This window comes from Parus major, chromosome 27 (assembly GCF_001522545.3).
Source record: "Parus major isolate Abel chromosome 27, Parus_major1.1, whole genome shotgun sequence".
In the NCBI taxonomy this organism is placed as follows: Eukaryota; Metazoa; Chordata; class Aves; order Passeriformes; family Paridae; genus Parus; species Parus major.
Genome location: NC_031796.1, coordinates 2457789 through 2469533, shown reverse-complemented (window position 1 = coordinate 2469533; position 11745 = coordinate 2457789). Strand labels below are relative to the sequence as shown.

At 48.7% G+C, this 11745-nt stretch overlaps 2 protein-coding genes across 2 annotated transcripts; one reads left to right on the top strand and one right to left on the bottom strand.

Annotated features, from left to right (window-relative positions):
- Positions 1 to 3550: 3550 nt before the first annotated feature.
- LOC107215219 (feather keratin 1-like) lies at positions 3551 to 5331 on the bottom strand. Its single transcript, XM_015651236.2, has 3 exons — positions 5323 to 5331; positions 4494 to 4646; positions 3551 to 4134 (listed from the first exon to the last, which is right to left on the bottom strand). The coding sequence occupies exons 1-3, from the start codon at positions 5329 to 5331 to the stop codon at positions 3808 to 3810; spliced, it is 489 nt and encodes a 162-aa protein (XP_015506722.2). The 3' UTR covers positions 3551 to 3807.
- Positions 5332 to 7784: 2453 nt separating this feature from the next.
- LOC107215230 (feather keratin 1-like) lies at positions 7785 to 8637 on the top strand. The gene is made up of 2 exons (XM_033520018.1): positions 7785 to 7919; positions 8311 to 8637. Exons 1-2 carry the CDS (start codon positions 7785 to 7787, stop codon positions 8635 to 8637), a joined length of 462 nt encoding a protein of 153 aa, XP_033375909.1.
- The last annotated feature ends 3108 nt before the right edge of the window (positions 8638 to 11745 follow it).

Genomic DNA, 11745 nt, shown 5'->3' with positions numbered 1-11745 from the left:
TGCTTCCTGAGGGGCTGAGCAAGCCCAGCAGCCCTTGCAGAAGGACGGGGCCAGCCTGGGCTCTTGGGAAGCACAGCCCATCCCTGCCTCTGCCCTCTGCCTCTCTCTCCTTTCCCTCCTGTGTCCCTGCTCCCTTGTGCTCCCCTGGGCTGTGAGCCCCACACAGCCATCCTGGGGAGGACCTGCTGGCCCTGCTCCCTCTCTGGATCAGGAAGAGGAACACCTGCTGGGGCAGATTCCCCTCTGTCCCTCATACTCTCTGCACTGAGACCTCCAGACCGAGCTGGAGACAGTTGTCTCTAGACATTTCTGTGTTTTGTCTTATTAAATTTCTGCTGCATTGCAGTCCAAGTGTCTTTGTCATTCTTTCCTCTGCAGGTTCTTTCTCAATATGCCCAAAGGAAAAGATGTTTTAAGGGCTGTTTTTTGTAAGGGTTTGCTTGGGATGACTGTTCAGTGATGGATAGCAGCATTGTATAGGGTCTGCACAAGATGGAGTTCTATTTCACCAAATTAACTCTTCTACTGGTTCTTCACAGTTGGAGCTAGAATGCTGCTGATTACAGAAATATTTTGGGTTTTTCTGGGCTGTGCTTGCCCAGCATCAACCCTGTCTCTCCACCCTCCTCTGCAAAAGGCCATGGAGCTGGATATGGTCAAGAGGTTGGGAGAGGACATAGCCTGACCCATGCTAACCAAAGGGATATTTGATACCATGTGATATCGTGGCCAGCAAAAAATGCTGAGCGAAAGGAGGAGGAGGGTGGCAGGGGAGCATTTATTAACAGATTATTCATCAAGGAAGAAACTGCTAAGTGTACTGTGTATCTGCTTCCCAGGAGAGGCTGGACATTGCCAGTTGATGGAAGGTGATAATCAAATTATTTTTTATTTTTTGCTGTGTTTTTGCAGTCTTTCCTTGCTTTTCTTCATTAAACTGCCTTTATCTCAACACACAGTACTTTAATCTTATCTTCTCTCACCTTCTCCTCTCTGAGGAGGGGGAATGATTGAGCATTTTGATGGGCACCTGAGGGCCAGGAGAGACTGTGATGGAGGAACTGTCTTGTGTGGGGCATGAGCAAATAGACCTCTCCATTCTCATCCATGAGTGAAGCAGGTTGTTTTGTTGTGTGGGCTCACAAAGTCCTTTTTCATCTAAGTGTGAAGTGTTCAAAAATATTAATTTACTCTATTGACTTAATGTAGTGTTTGAGGTATCTGGTGTCAGGGTGGTGTAAGAAAACAGAATTTTTTGGTGTGGCAACAGTGAAACTTGTCCTGAGGTGGCTGGTGGCTGCTTTTAACACAACTCTAGAGCTTGACCAGTGCTATCGGAGGACAGGGGTCCAGAGAGGACCCCAAATCACTTCTGACAGTATCAGGAGTGAGTCATCCATCTGACCTACATTTTAGAACACAGTAGTTGAGGAAGATACCCAAATCACACATGAGAACACCAGGGCTGAGATAGGGACCCAAACAACACCAATGGTAATTGTCCCAGTACTGGAAAAAAAATCGTGGATAAGGAAGTGCATGGGACCATCTCATTGTGGATTGAGTGAAGGGGAAATAGGGTCTGATCAGGAATCCAGTCCTTCAGCAAAGAGGATGCATTATGTGTGGGAGAGCACTTTCCTGGCTCTGGATAAAATCTCTCTTCCTGTCATCACAGGCCAGCACCTTGGCTGGTAGGGGCGATGGAAGAGTGACCCTTGTAGCTTGTCCTCTCCCACTAAGGTCAGTGGGAACCAGAGCTCCAGGATTGCACTGGGTGGCCCCCTCTGGTTCTTTCATGAGCAGCAGGAGGATGGAGGAAGTGGGGCGGAGAGAGCCTGCCTCTCAGGTGGAAGTTGGTGTACATGAACTGAGGGAGGAAGACAGCTGAAAGAAGTCTGTCAGCTTTCTTGAAGTGTTTGGAAAGTGTAAAAGAATAATTCCAATTCTTCTGGAAATTTAATTGCCTATGAAATGAAGACAGGTCAAAGGACCTGATACACGGGAAAGACACTTTTCTCCACAACTCTACAACTTGTTAAAGTTGTAAAGTAGATATATATTTTATCTAGTGCTGGGCATATATGGGATCATTCCCAAAGGCATATGTGCCAAAAGCAACTACTGTTTCCTTTTTATTCTCTACAATCTAGGATTATGCAATATGCCTAATACATATTAATTCCCTAACCTGCACTTGTGCCTCCCCAATCTGGGGGTCGTTGGTGGTCTCTGATGAAGACTTCCAAGCTCTTCTTTGCATCTGAACTTCTCACTTTTCCTCTTCACACATGGTTCCAGGCCCCTTGATCATAGTCCAAGCTGCAAGACTAGTCCTGGCCAGTTTTGGGGTCTAAGCAACCCTTCTTATCTCAGTCTCCTTGCATTCCTGTTTCCTCTCATTAAGTTTACAGATGACTCCAAGCTGAATGTCACTGTTGATCTTCTAGAGGGTAGAAAGGTTCTACAGAGGGATCTGTACAGGTTGCATCAATGGACCAAGGCCAATTGTATAAGGTTCAAAAAGAAGAAATGCTGTGTCCAGCTCTTGGGTCACAACAGCGCCCTGCATCACTACAGTTTTGGGGCAGAATGGCTGGAACACTGCCTGGGGGAAGGGACCTTGGGGGTGCTGGTTAACAGCAATGGAACATGAGCCCAGACCCCATTGTAACTGCTGTGATTGTTGACAGGCTGAACCTGGGATGTTTGTTGGATAAGAACCACACTCTGTGCACACTGAATACTTTCATCGTGGATTAGAGCTTGGCTTTGTATTTCTTTCAATACATTTTTGCAGTCAGATACTACCACTGGCAATCCTCAAACAGTACCCTGTCACAATCTTATACTATGAAAAGTATTATTCCATAAACTGTCTGTGTCAGTCCTTCATTGTTGTTTGCAGTTTCTGGCTGGGAACATACATAAATACAATGGAAGACTCACTATGGCATCAAAAAGTGGGAAGACCTGCTGAGGGGTCTCACTGAGGCTGAGGGTGTTTCCCTGACTGAGTCAGTCGAGCTGCCCTGTGATCCAGCAGGATGGCTCAGTGCAGGGTTCCCCTAACTGGACACTGATTGGATGGTGGGGCACAAGGGTCTCGGCTTTTCTGGGACACTGACAGACAAATGAAACACTAAGGGTCAAGAAAATCTCCCTTTTAAACACGACAGCATCTCCGGTGGGGCTCTAGTCACTGAACCGTGTTGAATCATTCTATCCAGCCCTAGATGGGTAGAGAAGTATGAAAAACAGAGGATCACCTTCTAAGCATAGTCAAAACAATCCTGTGATAATGGTCCCTGTACAAGCATACCCAATAACCCCCCTACTCATTTTGTAAGGGCATATACAGGGGAAATGATGACAATAAGGCAACAGTTCAAATGCAGTGGAATTTTAATGAGTCAAAAGATGAAAACTAAGTAAATTTGAGCCAAAGGAGCACCACAGGCAGATAAGAGTCTGGACCAAATAACTGTGGTGGAGATCTCAGGAGATATCCATCTGCCTGCCCTACAGAGGGAGGATGGCCATCAGGTCCTCCCCAGGATGGCTGTGTGGGGCTCACAGCCCAGGGGAGCACAAGGGAGCAGGGACACAGGAGGGAAAGGAGAGAGAGGCAGAGGGCAGAGGCAGGGATGGGCTGTGCTTCCCAAGAGCCCAGGCTGGCCCCGTCCTTCTGCAAGGGCTGCTGGGCTTGCTCAGCCCCTCAGGAAGCAACAAGCCGGTGCTGGGTCCCCAGGGCGGTTCCATCCTGGGAGTCCCTGGCTTCCTTCCCCAGGGCCGTCACCAGCAGCTTCAGCAGGGGAGGCACCTCGTGCCACAGAGGCCACTGCCCAAGCCTGAGAGGCCAAAGCCCCCGGAGCTGATGGGCACTCCCTGAGAGCTGAGGATGCTGCCAACAGCAGCCGAGGTGGAGGATCCCACGGCGGTGTTCTGTGGGAAGGAGCTGAGGATGGGGCCGGGCAGGGTCACCACCACGGGCGAGGGCTGGATGGCCACGGTGGAGTCCTGGCACTGCCTGACACAGGGCTCGTTGCAGCTGTTGGCCAGCGGGGTGGGGCCGCAGGGCTGGCAGGGCCGGCACGGGGTGTAGCAGGACATGGCTTGGGGCTGCAGATGCACCTGGACAGAGGGAAGGGGGAAGCAGAACAGAAGCTGTGGATGAAGAGCAGTCTTTCACCCCACTGAGAGTACATATAGTTAGGGAAAAGTTGGGGACTCTGCCATGAGATCCACAGGTATCACCTTCCTTTCTGCCCAAAATAATCCTCTGAACAGCAACCAAGCCCAAGGAGGTTCCTTTCTAGTCCATTGTTCATGAGACACTTTACCAAGTTTGAGCCTCTGGTGATGACAGACCTTCCTCCCGTTCCCTCTCCCATGACAGCAGTTCCAAGACCCCACGTAGGACTGGGGCAGGAATGAGCTGTAGTGCATTGGACGAGTATAAAGAGAAAGAAGAGAAAAAAGTTCTGACTCACCTTGTACTGAAGGAGATGAAGGCGAGAGGACTGGATGAGAGAGTGAGGAGAAGGACCTGCTTTTATACTGCTCTTGCACTGCCCCAGGCCCACAGACATTGCATGACGACAGTAATTTTCCAACAGACTCACCTCAAAAATAAAATATTCTACCTGGTGGCGCAGGTTGTATTTTGGTTTCTGTCAACCTGTGCTGCCATTTCATTTCCTCATTTACAACATTCCTGCTCTCCTTTCATGTGCTGAGATGAGGCACCCAAGGATATCCTTGTGTGATGCTGTGTCAGTGAAGCAGAAGATATGTTGGAGGTGGGATGGGGTCCCATGAATGCAGGGGATGTTGGCTTGGAGCAATGAATTGCAGTTGTATAGAGTTCCTCTTGTAGCAAGATGTTTCAATTCTTTTCCTATTACTGAGCTTTTCTCTGGAGAGAATGTTTGCCAGTTTGTCTGAGTATGCAGGACTAGGGACAACCAAAGCCTGCCTGGGTTTGAACCTGGCAAAATATTTGACAGGCACAAAAAATTCTTCCAGGTAGAGAAGTCCAAAGGCTGACAGGAGTAGATTCATTGAGGATGAGGATTAGAGGAAAGGTGGAAATACTCAATGGAATCTTGGCCTTGGTTTTTACTAGCAGGAATTGGTGTCAAGAGATTGGGCTCCTTGGAAAGTCATCAGCAGGAAAGGCTTACCTGCACTAGGGCAGGATCAGCTGTGGGAACATATTAACAGACTGAGATGATTGTGTGTGACTTGATGCTGTGCACCCCACGAGGAATGGTTGATGTCTGGTTGCTCTGATCTCCCTTTGAAAGACTCAGCACTCACAGAATACATCTCAGGACTGCCAGAAAGCCAATGGACTTCTTCAAGAAGGCCATGAAGAAAGAGCCATGTCAATCAACCTCACCTCAATCCCTACAAAAGAAATGGAGCAAATCAACCTGGAAGCAATTTCTCAGGCTAAAAGAAGTTGCCAGTGAGGTGTCAGCATGGATTTCCGGAGGCTTGACAAATCTCATTGCATTGTCTGATTTTGTGCCTAGCTCTGGTGGGTGAAGGAAGTTCAGCAAATGTTAATCTTGTCTAACAGTCCTTTGATGCTGTTGCCTGTAACAATCCTTAGAGACAAATTGACAAAATACTGGCTGGGGAAAAGGGTAGTACAGAGGACAGAAATCTGTGAAATTGTTGGTCTCCAAGGGTTGGGACAAGGGGCACAAAGTCCAGCTGGCACTCACAGCTGGTGCACTGCAGGGCCTAGACTGGGGCCAGCACTGCTTAACTCCTTTATCCAAGGTCCTGCACTGGGGGAAGAAAAATCTGCTCCCCACTGCAGGCTGGAGCTGAATGGCTGCCAAAGACCTTCACAGCAGAGGACAGGGGTTCTGGAGGGCACCATGAGACAGCCCTGGGCCCTTGTGGAAATGGCACATTTCTGTCATTCTGATCTGACAATATCCTGGGCTGCTTAGGAAGGGGGTGTCTTTCAGATGGCAGAACGTAATCTAAGAAGTGTGGAGACAGAGAAGACAATGACTCTCTCAGTCTTCACCTACAAGATCTCCCAGGCTGCTGCATCCCCTAAAAGAGTTCTGAGAAGGTGGGGGAGCCTTCCCTGCAGTGAATGGGTGTCCAAAAAAAGACTGCCTGACAAGAGTCAACCAGTGAAAGCCTGCTAATGCATTCCAGGTCGTGGCTTCTATAAAGCAAGTGTTCTATAAAGTGATTGTCTGGAGAACTGGGCCACAGGAGCCCTCTAGCATTCAAGAAGGACAAATGACAAGATCTGCACTTGGAGATGAAAAACCTCTTCCAGCAGTATGGGCTGGAGACTGAAATACGTTACAATCTTAGAGCTCTCAGCTCTCTTTTGTGAGAGAAGATGTACCTTGGGAGAGACTTGGAGGGTGGAGAGGATGCACAAGCCTCGTTCTCCTGGCCAAAGATACCATGCTGTGTTGAGGAGCTCTCCTGAATGCTCTGTGGAGGGATAGAAGGGGTTGCAGAAAACATCTCCCCACTGGTTGGGGCTCATCAATGGTCTCATGCATTGAGTATTCTCCTTTCATTTGTGCTTCAGCATACCTCATTTCTCATGCTCAAAAAGACTTGCTTGGAGAGCAACCCAGCACCCTTGGGGAAGCAGGAACTTCTCCAACTCCCTGGTTAATGAAGGCTGTCAGTGACAACCCCTGCAGTGCCACGTACCTGAGAACATTGAGGGAGGGGATGTGCTCATAAGGGCCCTGGGTACAAAACCAGCTCTCAAACCACATCAAGGATGTGATGCACTTCTCTGCCCTGAAGACATGGAGGTAGCTGGGACGCGTCCCAGGAGGGCAAGGGAATGCCTTCAGTAGGCAAATTTCCAGGGAGAGACTCTCCCTACTTGTGGCGAGTCATGCTCTAATTTTGGGTTGGCCTTGTGTCAGCCTTTTGGTGTGAGGCCAAGCCAGAAGGTGGTGTCTGTAGACCCATGTCCCTTGCAGGGACACAACTGCCCTCCAGCAAGGGCAGATCCACCCATAACCCAGGAAAGCTGGTGCAAGCACTGAGCTGTATCCAAGTACACAGCTTCAGGCAGCCACAACAGCCATTGCTGTCAGTGTGACCTTCTTGCCAACACTCCCATAGCTTCAGGGGCTCGCAGGACAGTCAACATGTTTTGGGAAAGTCACTCCTGCTGGTCAGGGTTTAAGGCATGCAGCTAAAGTTCATGGCACTGTGAGGAGAATGGAGCAAACAAGGTGTTGTGCCAAGCCCCAACACACCCCTCATATAGTGAGGAGAGACCTGACTCCACCACAACTGTAATCATGGTCCTTAGGAAGGGTGACATTTTCTTTCTTCATGGTGACTGAAGGCAGTGATTTGAGTCCCCCAGAAACTGCCATGAGAGGGGATGACTGTTCCAAGTAAATCTGTAAAGGATTGAGGGAGAAGGATAAGTTACATCATTAAGCACAGCTGCCTTTGTGTACCCCAGACTGACTCCTGCATTGGCGGGGGGATAGTCAAACCTTTCTGTAATGGGGTTTGAAAGGAACATTGCCAAATTTCTCAGTTCCATGTTCCACATTTGCACAAACCCCTCCTGCACTTGAGGGTGCATCTTCTGGTGACAGTGGCATGATCCATCTCGGGAAATCATTGGATCTGTCATCCTGGAACTTGAAAGGAGTCTACATAGCATAATGGGCATGTCAGTAATGAGGAAATGTACTGGCAATAGTGATGGAAAACAAAACACAACCTGGGGCATTAGGGTGGGATATTTTGCTTTGGAGATGAGTCTGTTGGAAAATTACTGTCCTCATGCAGTGACTGTGGGCCTGGGGCAGCACAGGAGCAGTATAAAAGCTGTTCCATCTCCTCACTCTCTCATCCACTCCTCTCCTCCACACAATCTCCTTCGGAACAAGGTAATTCTGAAGCTCTTTATTCTTCTTTTATTCATTCTCATCATTACCCTTCCATGGGATTTTTCAGCACAAAACTGTCTCTTTCTTCTCTACCTGATTCTGGGGTTGCTTTCTATGGGAGAGGGAAGGCTACAAAAGGGGTGACATGGAGAGAAGTTGGAGGTCAGTTAGGTGTCTCCTGTGATATGGGCTAGGAAGGGATCTCCTGGGGCTTGGTTGTGTTTTGCAAGTCTCTTTCAGGCTCTGGGAGAAGGAGAAGCGTGTGGGCCTCCCTATGATCCTTCCAGCTCTTTGTGTGAGCTCATGTCTTCTCTCCCTTGTGGTGGTGTTCTACAGGCTTCTAGTCACTTACCTCTTATGCTTTTCTACCCCCTTTCTCTGTCTGTGCCAGGTGCATCTGCAGCCCCAAGCCATGTCCTGCTACACCCCGTGCCGGCCCTGCCAGCCCTGCGGCCCCACCCCGCTGGCCAACAGCTGCAACGAGCCCTGTGTCAGGCAGTGCCAGGACTCCACCGTGGCCATCCAGCCCTCGCCCGTGGTGGTGACCCTGCCCGGCCCCATCCTCAGCTCCTTCCCACAGAACACCGTGGTGGGATCCTCCACCTCGGCTGCTGTTGGCAGCATCCTCAGCTCTCAGGGAGTGCCCATCAGCTCCGGGGGCTTTGGCCTCTCAGGCTTGGGCAGTGGCCTCTGTGGCAGGAGGTGCTTCCCCTGCTGAAGCTGCTGGCGATGATTCCAAGGTATGAACATAAAGACTCAACAAGATGGTACTTCACTGGAGATGGAGCATCAGTTTGTTGTATCCTGAATGGCTGAGCAACCCCAGCACCACTTGCAAAAGGACTCTTGGGAAGCACAGCCCATCCCTGCCTCTGCCCTCTGCCTCTCTCCCCTTCCCCTCCTGTGTCCCTGCTCCCTTGTGCTCCCCTGGGCTGTGAGCCCCACACAGCCATCCTGGGGAGGACCTGCTGGCCCTGCTCCCTCTGTAGGGCAGGCAGATGGACTTCTAGGGAGTTCTCAGCCACAGCCATGGGGCACAATCTCTTATCTGTCCCTTGTGCTCACAGCACTATGACCATTGCTTAAAATGATCTAATTTCCCTCTCCTGATTCATTAAAGTTATGCTGCATTTGAGCCATTGCCTCTGTGTCATTTCCCCTGCAAATGCTCTCCCAAGATGACCAGGGAAAGAGATGTTGCTCAATCTTTGTTTTGGGAGGAGGTGTCTGAGGATGCCTCTGAAGCAACTGGTAACACAGGCTTACATCAAGTTTGCTTAGTCAGACACTGGGTTACTTTCTGCCTTCTAAATCTTGCAAAGCTAGCAGGATAATGATATTCCAGCTGCCAAAGGGATTTTATTGCTAATGGCATCCATGGCCAACTTTAATCTCTGTGGAGGGAAAGTTCATGTGAAACACCTCTCTCTAGTGCACCAGGATAACTTGGTCCACATCTGGCAATTCTTTCCATGCCATGAAATTTCCACTTCTTTGTGTTTAGAGGGTCCACTACCCACAAAAACTGCATGCCAAAATCCTTTTTTTATGCTTAAATGTTCCACCTGGAAACAATTCTTCCTTTTTTTTTGGTGTGATAAAAATCTCTGTGAAGACCAAAAAAGTTTTTGTCACTGAACTGTTGGAGTTGGTGGAGCCTTTAACAACTTCTTTCAGCCCTTGGAACATTGCAGTGAGACCAGGTCAATGTAGGCAAGAATAGTCTACAAGGAATGTGGTCCTGGGACATGGAGAGATAAAAGTTCCACCACAGAAACTTTCAGCACTTGGTCCATCCTCTGAAGAACGGCTGCTATGAGAAAGAGGTTCACTGACTGGACATGTCTGGCTGTGGAGGTGAAGTAGAAACTGCGCCCAGAGCTCAACCTTCATAGAATCACTGAATACCCTGGAAGGCACCCACAAGGATCATCGAGTCCAAATCCTTGCCCTGCGCAGACACCACAGCCATTCCACCCTGTGCCTGATAACATTGTCCAAATGTTTCTTGAGCTCTTCTCAAGAGCCTTGGGACTGTGACCATTTCCTGGGGACCCTGTTCAATATCTGACCACCCTCTAGGGAAAGACTCTTTTCCTGATATTCAAACTAGATCTGCCCAAACACAGCTCCAGCCATTCCCTCATGTCCTGTCACTGGTCACCAGAAAGAAAAGATCAGCGCTTGCCCGTCCACTCCCCATCATGAGGAAGCTGTAGGGATGAGGTCTCCTCTTGGTCTCCTCCAACTCCTCCTCCTCTGAACAGGCCAAGTGACCTAAACCTCTCATCCCAGCTTCCCCTCCAACCCTTCACCATCTCTGTTCCCCTTGCACAGGGGAAATGAAAAACCTCTTCCAGCAATATGGGCTGGAGACTGAAATATGTTACAATCTTAGAGCTCTCAGCTCTCTTTTGTGAGAGAAGATGTACCTTGGGAGAGACTTGGAGGGTGGAAAGGATGCACAAGGATGCCTCTCTTTTCCAGGCTTTTGCCTAGACAAAGAAGGTGCCTGCACCAGGGCAGCACGGACAGCACAGAGGAACTAACTTATTAGAGACTGGAAATTCCTCCAGCTGCTAGAGACTGCATTTCCCCACAGTGTTGAACCATGTGCCGAGCTGACTGCTCTGCTTGGGACCAGCTGCTGTGGGATACAAGAGCAGATCTGTGTTGGCCTTCCCCGTGCTGGCACCAGAACACAGCACTGAAATTGTATATCTGATAAGAGCAAAAGTGCCTCTTTCCTCCCGCATGACTAGTCTCTTGTGCTCACTGACACTGGCCTTTCCAATGTGTAATGGTTTAAAAACACAGTGGGGTAAAGTTAAAACTGCTTGACACCCCTCTTTCCCACAATAGTGGTGGGAAAAATAAAAGGAACACTGCGAGAAGTTAAAAATGTTAGACTCACAATTTTACTGAGACAAAACTCACAAACAGCACAATATAGAGAAAAGTGGTTTACCTATGAAACCAGAAAAGACAAAATGCCACCTGGCCCCCACCCCTAAGGTGACTCAGAAGAACAAACTATATGCCATGGCAAACATTTCCATGGTTTAATGCCCTCTCTGGGCAGACAAAACACTGGGGAACAGGGGCAGAAAAAAATGGAGTGTCCATTCCAGCTGAGTTGAAAAGAGCCCAGCCCAGCCTAGCTGAAAGAAGTGCAGCAGAGTGGCAGAATCCCACAGATTCCGGGTGCAGTGCAGTTACTCCTACATTTTGGGCAACAATTGCCTCTGATGTCCAGTTTACACTTTAGGTGGAGGTATACCTCAGGTACTCTGTATTTTCTACACGGAGAATTAAAAGGAAAACCTTACCTTTACAATAAATAAATACACAATAAATAAATACACAATAAATAAATACACAAGTATTTATAGAGTAATCCTGTGTTGCCATGAGGGTGACCACAACAATCCTTAAAGCTTTAGGGTCCCCTGACACAGGGCAGCTGAGGTGCAAATAAAAGGAGTGGGTCCAATGGAGTGCCCAAAAATAAAAGAACTTTAATAAAGAAAGTAAAGTAGGGATGAGACCCATAACCCACACACCTATAGGGACAGACTCCAAAGACCAGAAATGAAGGAGAAGTAACAATATATAACAGTGGGGTGGAACATTCTAGAAACATAACCATATATGGGAAACTAGTAACCAATAGGGGAGAAGAACTTGGAATAATCAGCATAACTTAACAAAATAACACTAGGGGATGGTGGGCAGGTCTTTCAAGCTCACCTCAACCTCAACAAATGTTTCCCAGGGTTTGAAGTTAACGCCTGGGGCTTCAGGGGTGAAGTCTTTTTGGTCCTGT